Here is a 21,725-nt window from a genome sequence, read left to right as displayed (position 1 = left end):
CACACACACACACACACACACACACACACACACACGCTTATCTTGTTATACCTGTGAGGTCCTTTCACTGACTGCATTCCTCTAACCCTGTCTTTACCCTTCACCTGCTGCCAAAAAGAGCACCAGAAACTTCAGCTGCACGTGGATCTCGTTTTTATTTTTATTTGTGGGGTCGCGACCGGCACAGCTGTTTCTCGAGGTTCCTGGAGTCCGTGGTGCAAAAAAGTGCTAAAAGCAAAACAAGGTGAAATAAAAACGTTTTGGTCCAGAAGGCAACGCTCTTCACATGACGTATGTCTTGATTAATAAGGGGGGTCACGCGGTGACGTGTGCTTTTCTTTGCTTTCATTTGCAGCCAAATATCAGAGGGCAGATTTTTTTGATTTGGCCAAAGAAATAGTTCGACACTGTGGGAAATGCGCTTCTTTGTTTTCTTGCCGAATTAGATGAGAAAATTGATCTAGCCAAATCTAGGCAACAATTAGCTTAGCTTAGCATTACGCCTTACCAGCTTCTGTAAAGAATAATGATTAACACATTATGTTTGTTTCATACATGTATAAAAGTATCAGTGGTTTTACGCAGATTATTTGACAGACTGTAATTTTTAAGAGCTTGGTTTTTAGAGCTAGATCTTTATGCTAAGCTAAGATAATTAGCTGCTTGCTGTAGCTTCAAATTTAGCGTTTAGAGATTAGTGCGGCATTGATTTTCTCATCAAACTCCCGTCAATAAAGCAAATAAACTCACTCCCAAAAGGCCTAACTATTCCTTTAATTAGCACCAGTAGGATCAGCACTGGTCATGTTGGTGAGACTTAATCAAACTGATCATGTGCTTATAGTTTTAGCCTTCCAACAGGTGGAATATTTGACTGCAAGTTATAAAGTTATGATATCAAGAAGAGGAAAAAGGTCAGGGCTGTTGAATGGCTGATGTTTCAAAAATCCTCCGCCTGCAGTGCACCATGGAAACATCGAGCTCGGTGTGTGTGCAACGATACGACCCGAGAGTTAAGGAGGACGTACCGGCTTTGATCGACCCGAATCCTAACCATAACCTTGCCCGCTGAAGAATTCACGATCCGGGCCAAAAACTACCTCACTTTACAAAGAAGTCCCCAATCTGACTGTTGGTCCCCACATGGATGGAAAACAAAACATCTCTCTCTCACACACACACACACACACACACACACACACACACACACGCAGAGAAGAGGTGAAGGCCGCAGAGGGGACACAGACCGGCACAGAGGTCGCCTGAACCAACCGGGCTACGAAGGTCGAGTCTCCTTTACACTCAGAAACCATGAAGTACCAGCGGAGGGTGCCACGGCCGCCTCAGTGGCGCCACGGCCGCCTCAGTGGCGACACACCGCCAGTGCGAGTGCCGGTGGCACAGCAAGCGTTTGACAAGATAGCAGGAAACTTAAGAGAAGCCTTTTTGAAAGAAAAACAAAACAAAATAGAGAAGTAAACGCTGGATAAGGCGACGTCAGGGGGGGAGGTGGATGGTTCCATGGTACGGTGGTGGTGTTGTTGGTGTTGTTGTTGATCCTGAAGATCATTTGGCACAAACTTTGTTTTGGCTGAAGTGTCTCGGTCAACAGTGAGAATGTCTTCAAATGTTGGCCTCCGGTGTGGCGGTGAGAGGATGCGCTAGTCTTCATTTCGACAGGCTCTTCTTTATGTGCTCTACTTCCATCTGGCAAAAAGACACGCATATTGTGGGTTATTTATTGTGCGGTTAAAGACATTTAAAATCCTTCCTGCATGAGATTAGGTCAGTGTTACTACTGCAGTGGTTCTCAAATGGAGGTACGTGTACCCCTGGTGGTACGTGGAGGCACTGCAGGGGGTACGTGGGATTTAAAAGAGATATATATTTAAAATTAGCCTCCATTCAAAAATCCTTTAAAAATAGTTATTTAATAAATACTCAATAAAAAATAAGTGCATGTTCATAAACTGAATTGTATATATTCTATATTAAATCAGACCTTGATGGCACAGCGCTGTGTGTTACATGTTCTTTTTCAACCAAGAATAATTTTCAATAATAATAATAATTTGTCAGGGGGTAAAATATTCCACATCACTGGAAAAAGGTTAAGAACCACTGCACTCGATAATTAGTTATTTTCAATTCATGTTGATTATTTTTTCCAATCTCCAAAATGTCACAATCTTCCAGTGCCCATAGATTACATCGCATGATTATAGTATTTTTCATGACTTGCGTTTGTACTATAATCTTTGAGATGAGCAAGTTAGAATTAATAAATACTGTCCACAAAATATATAATGTTTTACTGCACATATAATATGTGCAGATTCCCAAAAGATCTTTGTTGGTTTACTGGTCTCATTTCTCCTAAAAAGCTAAATAATGACCTCTAAATAAAACAGCATGAACCCAATATATACAGTACATGCATATTAATACTAAGATTTTTCTGCCATTTATTTCAAAACATGCTTTGTTTGTTTATTTGTTTGTTCCATAAATAAACATCTCAACCTCATGAGTCTCACCTGTAAACTAACACGAATCTTCCTCTCGTCATCCAGCGCGTTGGTCAAGTGCTTCATCTCCTGCCTGAAACACACAAATACACCATGACTCCAAAACACACACTCATGCATGCTTGTGGATATATATATATATATATATATATATATATAAAACAATTTATTTAAACAGGACTTTTCAGGTGCTTTACATGGGTGAACCACGTTTATAACATCACAGGACAAATACAAGTTAATAATACAAACATTAAATGGAATAAAACACTAATAAAAACACAGATAAATCAACATGTTGTAACTGATTTAAATGGTTTTTAAAGATTCCAGGTCTAGCGTACCTGTGCTGGCTCTTCAGCAGCTCTACAGCGGCCCTCAGGTCCCTCAGCTGGTTCCTGAGTTCCTCCAGTGTCGGGGGGGGTCAGAGGTGAGTGCCTGAGCTCGGGGGAGGGGCTCAGGCCCGAGGAGGAAGACGGGGACGTGGGGCAGTGAACGGCGCTCGGCGCGGTCAGGACGGAGGGCCTGGTGGGCAGCGGCGCCTTGCTGTCAGGTACCTGAGGGCCAATGACAACACAGGTCAGGGATGATCAGGAATTCTTCTATCTCAGGATCTGAAATATAACCTGGGAGGAATCCAGATTTAAACTTGTATAATTAGGTGGTGAGATTTTTTTTTAAAGTACTCAGAAAAATGAAATATTTTAAGGCCGATGTCTTTGTGCTGACGAAGACTGTGTGATCTGATAGAAAGCTCCAGAACGGCTCCTCCTGGACCTTGTGGTGAGATTGTTTTGCCAACTGAAAGACATCCCGACCTTTTACAACTTGAATTGAGTCAACAGGGTTCATACACATTTTAACAAATGGGTTTCCATGACTTTTCCATGACTAAATCAAATTTCCATGACAAACATTTAGTGAAATCTGGGTGTAAACAGTAAAAAGTGAGTAAATGTAGTATTTAAACTAACAATGAGAATACAAAGCATACAGTAAACCTTAAATGACTCAAATGAATGAGACAATAGTTTGATTAAAAGAATAAACATTTATATAGATGCCTGTATGTATGCCTGCTTATATTTTGAGCGTCTTTCTTTTAAAAGCATATTAATTATTTCAAACTCAGCGTAAATGAACACATGAACACATGAATATAACACATTTACATGATATTTACAACACTTTGGGGATTTTATTTTTTTCAAGGACTTTTCCAGGCCTGGAAATAACCATTTTAAAATTCCATGACTTTTCCAGGTTTTCCATGACCGTAAGAACCCTGGTCAAGAAGAAACTGCATTTCTTACTGGTGGTGCATGAAATAAAACCCCTGAAATCTCTCATTTGACAGCATGTGTGCGAACAAGAAATGCAGCTTCTACACGGCTCAGAATCTAAATGAAAACAAGTGGCGTGGCGCCCTCTGCTGATGGAAAGAGGAAGTGGACAGTAAGGCTCGTACCGAGGCGGCGGGGACTCCTTTCCTCTGGAAAACCTCCACCGGTCTGTGGGGCGCGGACTCCGGCTCCTCCTTCTCCTTCCTGTCCATCACTACGGGGGGGTTCAGGTCCAGACTGGCCATGGAGGACTGATGACAGATGTTATTCACAGTTATGTACATATTTAATACTGTTATTAAGCGATTCATTAATTAACTTTACCGTGTTGCACTATAAGGAAATGATCGAGCACTATGAACCTGAGCTCAACACATTATTGCATCAGCTAATAATACAATATACATTATTCTGAAAATGCACAATTCTACTTTTATTGAATTTTCTATAGTTAAGTAAAGTATTTAAGTAAGTTTAAGTAACTTTTAACAATATCACATGACTTGTGACATCATCAACACGCCCCCCTGGCCCATGATTGGCTGGTTGAAGGCGCTCACCGGGGTGATGATCTGGGATCGAGGTCGGCGGTCTGTGACTCTCGGCCGCGACGCCGTCGGATGACTCAGCTTCTCTGCCGACGCCACGACGACGTCGAGGTCCACGTCTGAAACACACAACAAGCAGGTGAGAGGGAGAGGGAGAGAGAGAGAGAGAGAGGGGGGGAGAGGGAGGGGGAGAGAGTGACAAAGATAGAGAGAGAGCATAGAGCGACAGAGAGAGAGAGGGCCAAAGATAGAGAGAGACAAAGATAGAGAGAGACAAAGAGAGATAGAGTGACAAAGATAGAGAGAGACAAAGATAGAGAGAGATAGAGATAGAGAGACAAAGATAGAGAGAGAGAGACAAAGATAGAGAGAGCAAGAGAGGGCGAGAGTGAGAGACAAAGAGAGCGAGAAAGAGAGAGACAAAGATAGAGAGAGAGAGAGAAAGACAAAGAGAGCAAGAGAGACAAAGAGAGAGAGAGAGAGACAAAGATAGAGAGAGAGACAAAGAGAGCGAGAGAGAGACAAAGATAGAGAGAGAGACAAAGAGAGAGAGAGAGAGACAAAGATAGAGAGAGAGACAAAGAGGGCGAGAGAGAGACAGAGAGACGAAGATCGAGAGAGCGACAAAGATAGAGAGAGAGAGAGAGAGGGAGAGAGAAAGATAGAGAGAGAGAGAGAGAAAGATAGAGAGAGAAAGATAGATAGAGAGAGAGAGAAAGATAGAGAGAGAGAGAGAGAAAGATAGAGAGAGAGAGAGAGAGAGGGAGAGAGAAAGATAGAGAGAGAGAGAGAAAGATAGAGAGAGAGAGAGAGAAAGATAGAGAGAGAGCGCTCTCTGACAGCTACTGAGGCCTCATGTCTTGATCTCAGCGGGTCGCGACGCTCCTGTCACTCAAACTCACCAGCGTCATGTGACCTGTCAGGGGCAGAGTCTGGTGTCGAAGCCCCGCCCTCTGACCTGGGGCTTTCACACCTGAGCAGGTAAACCACACAACAACATTAGGCCGTGTTCGCTCAGGACTATGGGATTTATTTCCGTTTTTTTTCGTAAGAGCCTGCACGAGTGTGTGTGTGTGTGTGTACTGACGCTAGAGTGGGCGGTCTCTCAGGACGCCGCGGGGGTTGGGAGGAAGAGGAGGAGCTGGTCTTTGGGGGGAGGGGCTTCTTGGGAAGGGTCGATGGGAGGGAGGGCTTAGGGATGTCTCCGAGCTTCACCTCTTCACCTACACACAAAACAATCACACACGGAGGTTCAAAGGGGAAAAATAACCACAACACAAAAACAGACTCATTGTACGACATGAATACACACATGTACGTACACACACACACACACACACACACACATTCATACGGAGGGGAGGGTCAGGTAGGAGGACGAGATGCAAAGCCAGAGGCGGTTGTTAAAGATGAAAAAGTGGAGGAGACGAAAGGTCTGGAGGCTCAGAGGGAGGAACACAAAGACCAGCTGGCTTTGGTTCAGGAGAGTTAGTCATTAGTGATCTGACCAATGAATAGAAATAACAACTTTATACTTCTACTCCACGACGTTTCAGAGGCAAATATCAAGTACTTTTTACTTCACTATATTCATCCAACAGCTGAAGTAACTATGGACTGAGACGAAGACTTTACATTAAATACATACGTGATGCATTAATGAAAGATGTTCTATTAAATAAATGTGTGATAAATTAATGAAAGATGTTATATTAAATAAATGTGTGATAAATTAATGAAAGACGCTATATTAAATAAATGTGTGATAAATTAATGAAAGATGTTATATCAAATAAATGTGTGATGCATTAATGAAAGATGTTATATTAAATAAATGTGTGATGCATTAATGAAAGATGTTATATTAAATAAATGTGTGATAAATTAATGAAAGATGTTATATTAAATAAATGTGTGATAAATTAATGAAAGATGTTATATTAAATAAATGTGTGATAAATTAATGAAAGATGTTATATCAAATAAATGTGTGATGCATTAATGAAAGATGTTATATTAAATAAATGTGTGATGCATTAATGAAAGATGTTATATTAAATAAATGTGTGATAAATTAATGAAAGATGTTATATTAAATAAATGTGTGATGCATTAATGAAAGATGTTATATTAAATAAATGTGTGATGCATTAATGAAAGATGTTATATTAAATAAATGTGTGATAAATTAATGAAAGATGTTATATTAAATAAATGTGTGATGCATTAATGAAAGATGTTATATTAAATAAATGTGTGATAAATTAATGAAAGATGTTATATTAAATAAATGTGTGATAAATTAATGAAAGATTTTATATTAAATAAATGTGTGATGCATTAATGAAAGATGTTATGTTAAATAAATGTGTGATGCATTAATGAAAAATGTTATATTAAATAAATGTGTGATGCATTAATGAAAAATGTTATATTAAATAAATGTGTGATAAATTAATGAAAGATGTTATATTAAATAAATGTGTGATGCATTAATGAAAGATGTTATATTAAATAAATGTGTGATGCATTAATGAAAGATGTTATATTAAATAAATGTGTGATAAATTAATGAAAGATGTTATATTAAATAAATGTGTGATGCATTAATGAAAGATGTTATATTAAATAAATGTGTGATAAATTAATGAAAGATGTTATATTAAATAAATGTGTGATAAATTAATGAAAGATTTTATATTAAATAAATGTGTGATGCATTAATGAAAGATGTTATGTTAAATAAATGTGTGATGCATTAATGAAAGATGTTATATTAAATAAATGTGTGATGCATTAATGAAAGATTTTATATTAAATAAATGTGTGATGCATTAATGAAAGATGTTATATTAAATAAATGTGTGATGCATTAATGAAAGATTTTATATTAAATAAGTAAAAATCAGCTCCTAAATGCTGCATATGCATTATTAACAATCTAACAATGTCATGTATGACCCCGTCATACAGTCATTGAACTTTTGCATGTAATTATGGATTTGTACGTTGTTGTATTTGGCACCAAAAGCTGGAAAATCAAGCTCGGCAAATAAATATTGTGTGTTTATTTGTCTATTTGTGTTGTATTAATCCGTTACAGGGAGACAACTGGAGGCTTGTGGTCTCCACCTCAGCGCTTCCTGCACACAGAACCATGTCGACATGTTCCTCACAGAACCGTGTCGACATGTTCCTCACAGAACCGTGTCGACATGTTCCTCAATCAAAGCTTTGTTTGTTCCTCCGCTAAACAAACTGCAAGTGATCAGATGTTTCTACAGAAAACAGCTGCATGAGGAAAACATGGCCGACATGGTCCTCTGCGCGTCATCCGGCTGGATTAGTGACATTAAGCGCGTTAGCTGCAGGCGGAAGGCGGGCGGCGCCAGGCGGTCCAGACTGTACCTCGGTCCTGGTCTCTCTGCGGCAGGTGTTCAGGGCGCTCTGGAGGAACCTTCTTGACCTCCGACTTTCTCTCTACAGGTCAGAGTTTTGACAGGTTTCTCTCTCTCTTTCTCTCTCAGAACGTGGAACAGAAACAGGATGATACCGTACCTGCGCTGTGTTTGGCTGAAGGTGCGCTGGGAGGAGGCGGCTTCTTTGGTCTCTGGAGACGCACAGAACAACATAAAAGCACTTTAATAAAATGGCTTTCCCGCCTTCTAAAATCACCATAAACACACTTCTTCTGCATGTGAGCAGCACCTCTTTATCCACGTCTAGCAGCTTGACGAAGTTATCCGGGAAGACGCCCTGCCGCCCGCCGATCTCCCCCTTCCACCAGCCGGCGTCGGCACACTCCTGCACAGCAAAGCGTCTGAACTTTAAACGCCTCGGAGGATTTAATGTGCAGCTGGATGCAAATTGTGCTTCAACCAAATCAAAAAGGAACCAAATGATGCGGGAAAAGAAGCGGACGCAAGGCGGGTAAAATAAGCATTGAATGTGCCACCATTTTTTTCCGGTAAATGTATTTCTAAAAGGTGCTATTGACATGAAATGTTCACCAGATGTCGGTAACAACCCAAGTGATCCAGACATACAAAGAAAACCAAACAAATTGAGTTACGGGTAATAAAATGGAAATACACAGGGAAAACGTATTGACCACGCTTACTGAAATGTATTTAATACTTTGTACAAAAGCCTTTGTTGGCTCAAAAGGTGTCCTGTATGTTTGTATATGTATATCATATGCCGTAAAAGTCGGGTTACAAGCCGCTCCTACCTCCGGTCAGTGTCCCGCTGTAGCAAGCTAGGAGCAGCGCTAAGCTAGCCCTGCTACTAGCTCCCCGCTCCTAGCTCCCCCTCTCCTGCTGCTAGCTCTCTGCTGCTGCTGCTAGCTCCCCGCGTCCCCTCTGCCCAAGTCAGGTGTCGAGCCGGGGCTGGTCTCGCTACCCTCGGTGGTTGTCGGGGAGTGAGCAGAAAGCTAGCGGGGGAACTAGCATGAGCACCAGCTGGCTACAGCGGGGAGCTAACGGGGACACTGACCGAAGGTAGTAGCAGCATGTAACCCGACTTTTACGGTATATACATACATATATACATATACATATATATACTGTACATACATCCTGTTTGAGAAACTAGTCCCATGCATTGCTCAGGTGTGATTTTGGCTCATTCTTCCACACAAACAGTCTTCAAATCTTAAAGCTTCCGTGGGAATTCTGATCTTTAGCTCTTTCCATTCTTCCGTTCTTTAAATGTCTGGATCACTCGGGTCGTTACCGACATCTGGTGGAAATGTCGCGTCAATAGCTCTTTTAGAAATATCTTTACTATGCGTTCCATACTCATTTTACCGGCTGGATAAGGAGAGTTGCTTTACCTTGGTGACGATGTTGATGATTTCTCCCTCTTTCAGCGACAGCTCGTCTTCGTTTTGTGCTTCGTACGGGAAGAGGACTTTACACAGCTCCCGGCCTGCCGATCAGAATCAAGACAGTCACACAGGAAGAGTTGAGGAGAGGAGGAGCACAATGTGAGAGATGTTTTGTTTCATATTTTCTCTGCAAAAATCTGATTATTTCAAGCTGATTTTGACCAATCTGAGCCGTATTTTATCTGCGCCAAATCCTCTGGTGAAAAAGGACAGCTGAGAAAATGTTGCAGGACCAGAAAGTAGAAGAAGCGTCAGCATTTTAATTAATAATAGTGTTTCAAAGAGGAGCTTCTTTTATCTTCTTCCATTTCATTGTTCTGTTCTAATTCAAACATTTGAATATGTGTTTGTATACATCTGTGTGAAGCTTCATTTCATGGTGCAATCCTGTGACGTAGAATGACGATAAAGCTTTAATATTGCAACCTTTTAAAATGTGAATATCGCCAACATTTTTGTATTATTTCCTTTTTTTAAACCAGATTTCTCTACTTATTTATAATTTAAAAAAACAAAGGCTGTGAAAAACTGAAGCTAACGATTGATTTTGTAGTTTAAAATACAGGAACGATGTTAATTTCAAAGCCTATACCTTAATAATAATTAAACTTACAATAAATTGTGTTTATTGTGTCTTCAATATATGAAAAAAAGGCAATTGAGAACGTCACTAAATCCTGAATATACGAGGACATTATGTGATAAATACAACCAAGTCCAAAAATGACATTCATATAATTTTTTGTCATCTGGATTTATTTCTTTTACACAGCTTGTTAATGCGATATGTTGTGATGTCGGAGCTTTCCACAAGCACCTGAACACATCGTGAGATAAGTTCAAAGTGGTGGAACTGAATTGTTGTCATTTATATTGTTGTTTGTGTATTAAATTATCTTTATTGTCTTCATAACTCTGCTCACCTTTGGCCTTGCCGTCGGGTTCAGTCTTCATGGTTTCTGGAGCGACGCTCGCTGCTTTCCCCTCGTTGGCCTGAGGGGGGCGGAAGAGAGGAAACCTTTAGTTTCTTTCACAATTTACATCCTCGAGTCTGCAGCAGATATCGTGCATCAGTGAGATTTATGGATTTAGTTTCAGTTTGTGTGACCGCAAGGTTTCAGTTTGGACTTCCTGTTCAGCAGCGTCTCTCTCTCAAACCCATCTCACTTCCTCTCCCTCCCTCTCATTAAGAAACTCATCTCTCTCTCTCTCCCTCCCTTTCTCCCCCTCCGTCCCTCTCTCCCTCTCTCTCCCCCTCCCTCCTTCCCTCCCCTCCTTCCCTCTCTCCTTCCCTCTCATTAAGAAACTCATCTCTCTCTCTCTCTCTCCCTCCCTCCCTCCTCCTCCCTCTCTCCCTCCCTCCCTCTCTCCCCTCCCTCTCTCCCCCTCCCTCCCTCTCTCTCTCTCCCTCTCTCATATTAAAAAAACTCATCTCTCTCTCTCTCCCCCTCACTCGCCCCCTCTCTCTCCCTCTCTCTCTCTCCCCCCCTCTCTCCCTCTCTCTCTCCCTCCCTCTCTCTCCCCTCACTCGCCCCCTCTCTCTCTCTCTCCCTCTCCCTCTCTCTCTCCCTCTCTCTCACTCTCTCCCTCCCCCTCTCTCCCCCTCCCTCCCTCTCTTTCTCTCCCTCTCTCATATTAAAAAAACTCATCTCTCTCTCTCTCCCCCTCACTCGCCCCCTCTCTCTCTCCCTCTCCCTCCCTCTCTCTCTCTCTCTCTCTCTCTCTCTCCCCCCCCCCTCCCTCTCTCAAATATTCTGACTCCAACAGCATGGAGACATCTCACTGAAAACCCAGAATGTGACTCGTTGTCCCAGAGGAAGTTCATCCTCTGGGACAACGAGCGTCTGGTCTTGATTCACAGCAATCTGATTATAGTTGAGATGATTCCCAACAAACCAACATGCAGAAAATGTAATAATGTAATCACATATTACAGAAAAGAAGAAGCCGGATGATGTAAAGTGTAAAAAATAAAGAATTAAATTGAAGTGATCACTTTCCTCCAGTGGACATCACTGTCCCACTAACCTTCTAATGAGAGGGTGAGATCGGATGTGTGCTGTCAGAGAGTGTGTGTGTGTGTGTGTGTGTGTGTGTGTGTGTGTGTGTGTGTGTGTGATGTAGGTTGTTAAAGGAGCCGTTGTCTTCCGGCTGGAGTGGATCCCTCGACAGTGTTTGTGGAACCAGGGTGGCTCTTCCACAGAAAACACACACAAGACCGGTCTGTCCTGAACACACACCGCTCTGTTCGGCCCCAGAGCAAAAAACTCTCTCTCTCTCTCTCTCTCTCTCTCCCCCCCTCTCTCTCTAATGAGACCCATGTGGTGCCACAAGCATTGAGACATCACAACATCACAGAGACGTTTTTCATGTCCAAGTATCACACACAGAGGAAGTATTCTGATCCTTTCCTCACATAAAAGTACTACCACACTGTAAACACACTGGGTCACTTAAAGGAACAGTCTGCAGCATTTAGGAGTATCTGTTGGAATAATATATTCATCTAAAAATAAGAGTTGTTTTGGTTTTTGTTACCTATATAATGAGTCGTTTATATCTCTGCACAAAGGCTCAGGACATGGGAGAAGTTTCAGTTGGTTGCAATATGCAAACTTACCACTAGATGTCACCAGATCCTACTAGGGTTAAAATATGTATTTATAATCAGGGAAATGTACCTCAAAGTAGCAAAAGTAAAAGAAACTATCCCTGAGTGTGTATTATATATATATATATATATATATATATATATATATATATATATATATATATATAATAGATTTATTTTGATTTTTTAGATAATAGATTTATTTTTGATTTTTTAATTAGCTAATTGATTAATTGACTCATCTTTTTTAATCCTTCTAGTTTAATGTATTACAATATGTATATATGTGTAAAATCTTGAATTTAACCAGAAATGATTGCTTTAAAATAAATATAGGACGACTCAAAGAGATTCAAAGGGAACTATTCTCTTAATTAGCGTCACATGACCTGACAGCTGCATGTCCTGTACATCTGCTGCAGAGCCGCCGTTATAAAACCAGTGAGGCAGGAACTTCAATCACGTGTGGGAAGCCGTCGGTTTTCTTACTCGACTGTAAAACTTCACAAGGGCATTAAACAAACATCACCGACCTGGAGGAAAGTGCTGCACTGCACCCTAATGTGGCATTTATGACTCAGCGAATGTTTTCATACGACAGACGCTGAAGTTATTAAAAGCATCTAGAGGGGAATCAACCAAAAACAAGGGAGGTGAAGGCGTCGAAACCGAAGCAATCAGCTAAAAGATGCTCAAATACGCCACACAAGTCACAGTCCATTAATCCATTGATAAAATACGTTTTTTTTTAAATTATCATCGCGACTTTAAGTTTTCTCCATATATATAAATTGCATAAAACAACATTTTAGTCCTCCGTCTACAGCATTAAGTATAAATAGTATATATATATATTGTTCTCTATTCATGTAGTAATAACTGTGTTATACATTAAGGTATCAAGGTTGAATAAATGTTGGATGTTGATATTTTTGGATTTTCCGTATAAGTGATGAAGAAAGCGTTGCCGTCTCCCTTGAAGGACGGAGAGACGAGCGCAGACTAAATATAAACCTCCATCAGGGAGAACAAGGACAAAGCATTGTGGGTAGAGGACAGGAGAGACAGAGGCTGATGTGTTACATATTGGGGATTAATCAATTACCCCTCCTGACCTTTTCCTCAGTGACTTTGACTCACTCACACTTCCCCTTCAGCCACAATGAGCTGAGAGGAACACCGGCACAAAAATAATCCAAACCATCACCATCAGCTGGTGAAATGCTACGTGTGGACTTCATCTTTAAGAGCTGACCTTCCAGTTCAAGTATAAAGTTGACGCCGCTTCCTGTGACTCAGCGTCTCCCCCTCCTCACCCCCCCCCCCCCCCCCCCTCAGTCTCGTTAGGAAGACGCCATAAAGCAACACGACAGGTTCCCGCTCAGCAGGACCGGCTGACGGACATCCTTCAGACGTCTGGAGCAGCTTATTTAAAGTCAGGTTTTTAGTTTTCTGCACCCTCTTAGTTAGTCAGAGCGTGACGTGTTCCACATGCAGGTTTTTTATTTAGATCGCGAAATAAAAGGAGGAAAAAAAATCATAAAAGTGGGTTTTAATAAAGACTTTTATGTTTCCTGATGGGTGAAATGTGCCAAGACTAATGTTTTATGGGAAACACTAATTACCTCTTTTTTGTCATTAAAATAGTCAAATTCATGTGGAATTTAAGGAGTTCAACATAATTACAAAAAAAAACCCTCGTGGTGATGCAGATACTTCAAGTTTTCATTTGCACAGTTTACCAGATATCTACATGTTTGATGTCTTAACATTTGGGTGAACTGACCCTTTAATTTCTCAGAAGAAAGTCTTTTTGAGAAAGTCTGCAAATAAAACCAAAGCTTTCTGCATCCCCATAAACCACTGGGACAAAGTAAGTATGCTTTTTTTGTATTTTTTTTTTGCTAAACTGACCTTTTAATCCCTTTAATCCTTTTATTTGGCTATTTTAATGCCAAAAAAAGAAGATTAAAGTGTGTTTAGGGTTTCCCGCACAGACATTTTGATCATCAACACATTTATTTAGTAATCGACCGACGTGGATCTGCAGGATGAATCAGTTAACCTGAGAAACCAAGCGACACCGCCTCTAAACCACAACACTTAATCTCACGTGAAACAGCACACATTAAACGGAGAAGAAGAAGAAGAAGAAGAAGAAGAAGAAGCGTGAGAGAAACATGGAGGTAAAGCGATCAGATGGGTGACACACGAGGGAGCAACAGAAACAGAGCCGACTTGTCCCTACCGTCCTCTCCTCCGGTTCCAGGCAGACACACACACACGGACACACACACACACAGACACACACACAGCTCTGCTACATCAGCGCCGGCAGCCGGAGACGGTGTGTGTGGATATGTAAACGTCAGTGAAAACTGGAAAACCTCCCCTCCCTCCGTCTGCCTCTCTCTCTTTCCCTCCCTCTCACTTCTGCTTTGCTTGTCAAATCCCTGCAGGGTGTGTGTGTGTGTGTGTGTGTGTGTGTGTGTGTGTCTCAACATAAAACCACTTCCTGTGCTGTAAAAATGAAACAGAGGAAGGGGAGGAGCCAAGGCTGGGACTTCCTTCCTTCACTTCTCAGAATACAATGATCACAGTATCAAAACATGCATGAAGTGTGTGTGTGTGTGTGTGTGTGTGTGTGTGTGTGTGTGTGTGTGTGCGCTCACCTTGTCCCCCTCTGAGTCCACGTCCATGGAGCGCGGTCTGAGCCTGATGGGCTGGTCTTTGAAGATGTCTCCAAAGCCAAACCCTCGGACCTAAAAGGAAGCAGGAAAAAGAGGCGAAGCACTAATATTATTACGAATATGTTATTACTAATATTTAAAAGGAACAAAAAGAGAATCTGAGGTTGGAGGAGTGACGCTCCGTGGGAGGCAGCAGCTGTTTGTGTGGTTGTGAATGAGTCATCACAACCACAGCATCATCATCATCAGACTGTTCCCACAACATGGCTGAACACAAAGCTGACCTTCGCTCCTTTCAGTCACACAAACAGTGACATTCATGTTTGCTGATTTCTTTGCCGCAACCAATCAGGAGAGAGAGAAGCAGTTTTCACACTAATGTGTTCATCTGTGTACATTTCATCCACCATTTTCCAATTTGCTAGTTTTCAAGAATGAGTCCTAAGAACCAGGAAGTGAGTCGGCATTTTTGCACTCCAGGTTCCCTCGTCTAGAAGTCCTTGTTTTTTTAATGCTTTCTGAGATGCCTGAATTAAGAGGTTAAGCGATACGATAAATTACATGCGTGAGTAAATACCCCTCTGGAGAATTGTGTGGCTTTTACACGTCTTAAAAAAAAGAAGTGGCTAAATGAGACTGCAGAAGGTCGTCATGCAGTGTCATGAGACTGTGGTGTAGTTTGTTTACAGCCCAACATTAGCTTTCCGCTTCTGCATTCACTCTCATAAAGGTGGAGTTCATTTGTACAAAACATGCAAGTATCATAAACCAGTTTATTTTCTGCAATAATATATGTTTTTATTTTTTGTCGAAGGGAACCAGAGCGGTACTAACTTCCTGTTGGCCTGCAGAACTCCGTCCTCCAGCAGCAATCAATGCAGCTAGCTAGCTAGCTAGCATGACGTCTCCGTTCTCAACTCCGCCGCCTAGAAACTCCAAATTGATCAACTATTTCTCCAACTGGCAACCAACAGCAGCTAGTGAACAACTCTGAGACATGGGAAGCAATGCAGAAGTAATAATATTTGTGCAATGTAGATTTCATTTGTCGCTAACACAGTTAGCTGCTCACCTTCCTCACATGGGCCGATAAGCCTTAAAGGGACAGTTCACCCCTAACATTTTAAATAGATATTTTTCCATTTCCTCTTTTCAGCCACAGACTTTGTTGCAGGCGGTTTCTTGGAGGAACTACGGTTGAAAGAAAGTAGTTAAAGTAGTTCCTCCATGAAACTGCTCACAACGAGGTCTGTGGGGGATCTTGAGCAACCGGGGTCAAGAACAGACATTACGGATGAGTTTTTCCAAAAAGAAAATGACAAAAATGGTTGCAGAGAGACGCGGGGAAAACAAAGGGACGACACAAGGTGAATTTTAATAAACTAAGACATCAAAATCCAACAAAGACCAGCACAAGGCTACAAATAGGGACGCATACCGGGACTAGAAGCAGAGGAACAAACGCTGAAGCAGGACTCACACACAGGGTTTACATACAGGTGTGCAGGTGATTAGACGCAGGTGCGTTCAATCAGGGGCGGGGCAGACTATCGCAAAGGCGGGAAAACGTTCAAAAAGGCAGGAAGTGGACACAAGAGGCAGAGAAATACAAAATAAAAGAAGAAACACACTACATAAAAACCCAAATGCCATTATTAATACATTGGAGAAAATATCTCTACGATATCTCCAGAACTAGTCAACTCACACCAAAACAAACTGAGACTAAGGAATACCACAACAAGGTAAGAGTAACAGAAATAAAATATATAAATATGTGGGGTGAACTGTTTTACACTGAAATCGGCCTCAGAATGGAGGAGATAAGGACAGAGTCAATATTTTATGATGATTTAAGGGCACAAAACCATAATTCTGGTTGGTTTAGTGTATATTACTGCTGTATGTGGATGTATTGAACACCATTAGTGATATAAAGTGAAATAAATAGCGTGTTCCATGAGAAAATGATGATCGATTTTGGAGATTCGCCTAAATTTCTCTACTAAAACAATAACTAAAAATATTTTACTTTACTTAATCAAAGTCAAACTTTGCAGAGAGACTGTTAACACATTGTACTAGTTTATAATAGAAAAAAAGCTTTCATTTGAAAGAGGAAGTTAATGTTAAAAATAAACCACAAGACGTGGAGGAGGCGTGTTTTTAGACATACTTCGTCAGAAAAATGTGTGTATTCAGGAAAAATACTGAGCATACGGACGGATAGCGGAGAAGGAGGGAGGAGGGTGTCGAGTACAGACATTTCATTATTTCTATGTTTCGCTGTAAGACGCCGCTGCAAGGAGACAACATGCGCTCTGTTTGAGAGTATTCCTCCAAAACCAATCATCCCATAATAACACTGCCTGCAGCGCTCAGATGCATGGTGAACATGTGCAGCTACAGCAGTGAGCACATGACCTCTAGTTGTGTTGTTAGTGCTGCAGCCTGATCAGACCTCGTGTGAGGCTAACAGCGTACGCTGCAGGGCATTAGCATTAGCATTAGCGGGATACTTCTGGTCTGATGATGGTCCTGAGACCGGTGTGGAGAATGAGATGTTTTGGTGTTTACACAAGATGCAGTGCAGAGGAATGAGGAGGAGCAGAGAGTACACACACATCCTGTGACCTCTGCAGCAGCCAGTAAATACATCATCTGTCGATATAATACTGCTATTGTGGATTCTTTACGGTTGTATTACTGCTTATTTATATTACGTGTTGTTTTTATTTTACTATGCGTCTCTTGTGGGCACTTTACTCACTGCGGGACTAATAAAGGAATATCTTATCATACCTTACCTTACCCTACCTTATCATACCTTATCTTACCATACCTTATCTTATCCTACCTTACCATACCTTATCTTATCCTACCTTACCATACCTTATCTTATCATACTATACCTTATATTATCTTACCTTATCATACCTTACTTTACCTAATCTTATCATACCTTACCTTACCTTATCTTGTCTTATCTTACCTTATATTATCTTACCTTATCATACCTTACTTTACCTTACCTTATCTTTCTATCTTATCTTACCTTATCATACCTTAACATACCTAATCTTATCATACCTTACCTTATCTTATATTATCTTACCTTATCCTACATTATTTTATCTTACTTTATCCTACATTATTTTATCTTACCTTACCTTATCTTGTCTTATCTTACCTTAACTTATCTTACCATACCTTATTTTACCTTATCTCATGTTATCTTATCTTACCTTCTTGGGCTGGATTTCTCCTGAACCCGTCTCTGACCGACTGTCTCCTCCATCACTTTCACTGCCCGGGCTGTCCTTACCTACACACACACACACACACACACACACACACACACACACACACACACACACACACACAAAATACACTTTAGCTTCGGCAACTGTAGCTTTCAGTCGATTCTTTTCATTATTTATAAGAAAATGTCATAATAATTCGAACATCCAAAGTTATTTATTTAACAACCAGAGCCAGCGGCTCATGTTTTTTTTATATGCACGCGGCGGCCTTCCCTTCCCTTCCCTTCCCTTCCCTTCCCGCCATCTGATTGGTCGAGACTCACTGGTGCGGTTGCTGCGCAGCTCCTCCTGCGAGGTGTCCAAGGAGGACGTCTCCGACTCCGCCTGGACGACTTTGGTGAAGTTGGAGGGGAACATTCCAGTCTTCCCATTGAGAAACCCCTCCCACCAGCCCTCCTCCACCTACACACACACACACACACACACACACACACACACACACACACACACACACACACACACACACACACACATACAAACCAGAACAAATATTTACACAGATATCTACATGTGCACTGACTCTCCAAAGAGGAGGAGTTTGTGTTTCAGTTTTTAAGGTATTTTGGCTCTTCTGACCCACAATCCTTTGCGCAGCGAGAGGGTCAAAGTTCAAGGTGCAATGTTATGACCCAATTGAATGCATACCGCACCTGCTTTGTAATGGCGGCTTCAGTATGTACAAAAAGTTAAATCACTCAAGTTCTCAGATCTTTTGCACGTTTGGTGAGTCAAAGAATTTGCTTTTGTGCATTTTTTAAGAGCATCACCACAAGGGGGCAGCATTTCCCCTCCACCACTCGGGACATACAATCTAAATTCAGTTATTTAAACAAAACTCTAACTACTAACTAACAGCAGGGCAAGAATTTGCACGAATGCAATCACAATACCACCGCTGGCTTATTCTTATAATCTTCACGTGGCTTTGAGAAAACTTTGGATTAAATAATTAGGATGGATATAGAAACATCGTATATGTCTACCAACCCATCTCTCTATAGAACAAGAGGGAAATGTGCTGAGTAGACACTTGTTTGTGTGTTTTCTGGAGGCCTTTATGAAGCGTATTATTTATGATCAGTCTTACCTCTGTTACGATCTCGATGACGTCTCCTATTTTCAACTCTAGCTCGTCTTCATGCTGCGGCGCGTAGCTGAACGCCGCTTTACATCTCCGCTTACGGATCTGCTCTACTGCCAACACACACACACACACACACACACACACACACACACACACACACACACACACACACACACACACACACACACACACACACACACACACAGAGAGAGAACAAGAGCACATACAAACATATTTTAGGCTTACATGTGACATAATTGGCTCCCACACTTATCCATAATCCAAGACTTACAGTGAGCGACAGGTGTTCAGTGATATATTAAAAGCCCTCGTGGGTGGAGACTAAATCTCTGACCTTTGACCTTTCAATCAGAGGACAGTCTCTCACCAACCGGCTCTGACACCGGACGCTTCCCACCGGCCCTTCACTTGTTTGTCTTACACTCATTAGTCCGCTCATTACTCTTGACTCATTCTACACCAGCTGGGGCTTTAAGGCGGAGCAGTTCCTCTTTCGGCCACCAGGGGTCGCCCCTCATGTTGAATGTAGAGGAGAGTACATGTAGAACATGTGAAATGTTTAATCATGTCTTCTCCTCTAGATTACAACACCAGAAGAAGAAGAAACCATGAGAGTACAAATATAGACATATGAGCAATAGAGCACGCTCACACACACACACGCTCACACACACACACACACACACACGCTCACAGATGTTCGCAGACACACACACACACACAGACGGAGACGCTTGCACACACACTCAGAAAAACACACACACAGGGAGACACTCGCTTGCTCACACACACCGTACACACACACACAGGGAGATGCTTGATACGTGTGTGTATATGTGTGTGTGTACGTGTGTGTATACGTGTGTGTATTAAGTGTCTGTATATGTGTGTGTATTAAGTGTGCGTATACCTGTGTGTATTAAGTGTGTGTATATATGTGTGTATACGTGTGTATACACGTGTGTATATATGTGTGTGTGTATTAAGTGTGTGTATACGTGTGTATATGTGTGTGTGTATTAAGTGTGTGTATACGTGTGCGTATTAAGTGTGTGCATATGTTTGTGTATTAAGTGTGTATTAAGTGTGTGTATTAAGTGTGTGTATTAAGTGTGTGTATACGTGTGCGTATTAAGTGTGTGCATTAAGTGTGTGTATACGTGTGCGTATTAAGTGTGTGCATATGTTTGTGTATTAAGTGTGTATACGTGTGCGTATTAAGAGTGTGTATTAAGTGTGTGTATTTAGTGTGTGTATATGTGTGTGTATATGTGTGTGTATTAAGTGTGTGTATTAAGTGTGTGTATACGTGTGTGTGCGTATACGTGTGTGTAATAAGTGTGTGCACGAGGAACGCTCGGCCCAAATCCTTCCTCACACTAATAGGATCAATGTTTGAGACTGAAGACTTAAACCTGTCTGATGACTAACATATATGAACGTGTGTGTGTGTGTGTGTGTGTGTGTGTGTGTGGAGCACCTTTCCTGCCCGACCGCACGCTGGCGTCGGACACGGGGCTGGATCTCCCGTTGGAGAGGTCGGATCTGATCATGCTCGCCTGGGCTCCATCCCTCTTCCCCTCTTTCTTGATCTCCTACGAAGAGAGAGGAGGAAGAGGAGGAAGAGGAGGAAGAGGAGGAAGAGGAGGAGGAGGAGGAGAAGGATGAAAAGAAAAAAATTGTAAGTAAAATGAAAAAACAATAAAATCTTTGAATGAATTCTATTCACAAGAACCTTTCATGCTTATTAATTATGTTTTTTCAAAGACATAATTAATTAATGTAAATAAAGCTGAAGGGCAAAACATGAATAATAAATAATGACAACGTTGACACGGTAAACACATTCTGTCTAACAGCCTCACCATGATGGTGTGTAATTAATGTAGTGATCAGCAGAATTAATAACACAAAATATGACACAATCTAATGTGTTTTGGGATCAATTTGCCAAAAATTATTAAACGAAAACCCACAACAAATAACTGAAATAATACAAAAGAAATCATTTGCATCATTGTCGCACCTTACTGCCAAAAAAAGGGAAATTTAAGCTTAAAAATAAAATGTGCTTTTGTGTGTACTTTTTTTGTGTGTAATTAAATGTACAATTGGACTTTAAATATTAAACACAAGTTAAACTAAATTCTTTTGACAAAAACAAATTATTCGTTATTTCGTCATATTCAATAAATAATGTCAGAAAATACGTCTGTGAAGGTTGTTTGTTACGCAATACTACTTGCAACTAGTATTTTTCAGATGTCAGTATCGGATGTCGATAACTCAGATGAGCCTCATTGTTTACTTCAGCTTGGACAAACACACAAACAAACACACACACACACACACACACACACACACACACACACACACACACACACACACACAGCCCCCCCCCCTCTCCGTCACGAGACACAGAAAGAGTTCCAGAGGAAGAGCAAACAAACACGAAGAGCGACAGACGAACCAACAAGAGGGCAGACGGAGAGACAACACACACACACACACACACACACACACACACACGGAGACGCTCGCACACACACATGTAGACACACAGGAAGATGCTTGCGCACACACACACACACACACACACACACACACACACACACACACACACACACACACAGGGAGATGCTCGCACACATGCACTCACACACACACACACACACACACACACACATAC

At 41.3% G+C, this 21,725-nt stretch overlaps 1 protein-coding gene across 1 annotated transcript in view; it reads right to left on the bottom strand.

The window, feature by feature from the left end:
- Positions 1 to 1,583: 1,583 nt before the first annotated feature.
- Positions 1,584 to 21,725, bottom strand: part of sh3kbp1 (SH3-domain kinase binding protein 1) — a 33,998-nt gene continuing 13,856 nt past the window's right edge. Inside the window, 18 exon segments of the mRNA XM_079234495.1 lie at positions 1,584 to 1,707; positions 2,538 to 2,601; positions 2,873 to 2,949; positions 2,951 to 3,085; positions 3,997 to 4,122; positions 4,432 to 4,538; positions 5,322 to 5,392; positions 5,507 to 5,642; positions 7,828 to 7,899; positions 7,978 to 8,029; positions 8,128 to 8,223; positions 9,254 to 9,348; positions 10,231 to 10,300; positions 14,591 to 14,680; positions 17,854 to 17,933; positions 18,195 to 18,333; positions 19,019 to 19,125; positions 20,517 to 20,631. Coding sequence (XP_079090621.1) covers positions 1,669 to 1,707; positions 2,538 to 2,601; positions 2,873 to 2,949; positions 2,951 to 3,085; positions 3,997 to 4,122; positions 4,432 to 4,538; positions 5,322 to 5,392; positions 5,507 to 5,642; positions 7,828 to 7,899; positions 7,978 to 8,029; positions 8,128 to 8,223; positions 9,254 to 9,348; positions 10,231 to 10,300; positions 14,591 to 14,680; positions 17,854 to 17,933; positions 18,195 to 18,333; positions 19,019 to 19,125; positions 20,517 to 20,631 — 1,671 coding nt within the window. The 3' untranslated portion in view covers positions 1,584 to 1,668.

The sequence above is a fragment of the Taurulus bubalis genome (assembly GCF_910589615.1).
Source record: "Taurulus bubalis genome assembly, chromosome: 18".
NCBI lineage: Eukaryota > Metazoa > Chordata > Actinopteri > Perciformes > Cottidae > Taurulus > Taurulus bubalis.
The sequence above is the reverse complement of the archived record's forward strand: the minus strand, read 5'-3'. Positions and strand labels throughout refer to the sequence as shown.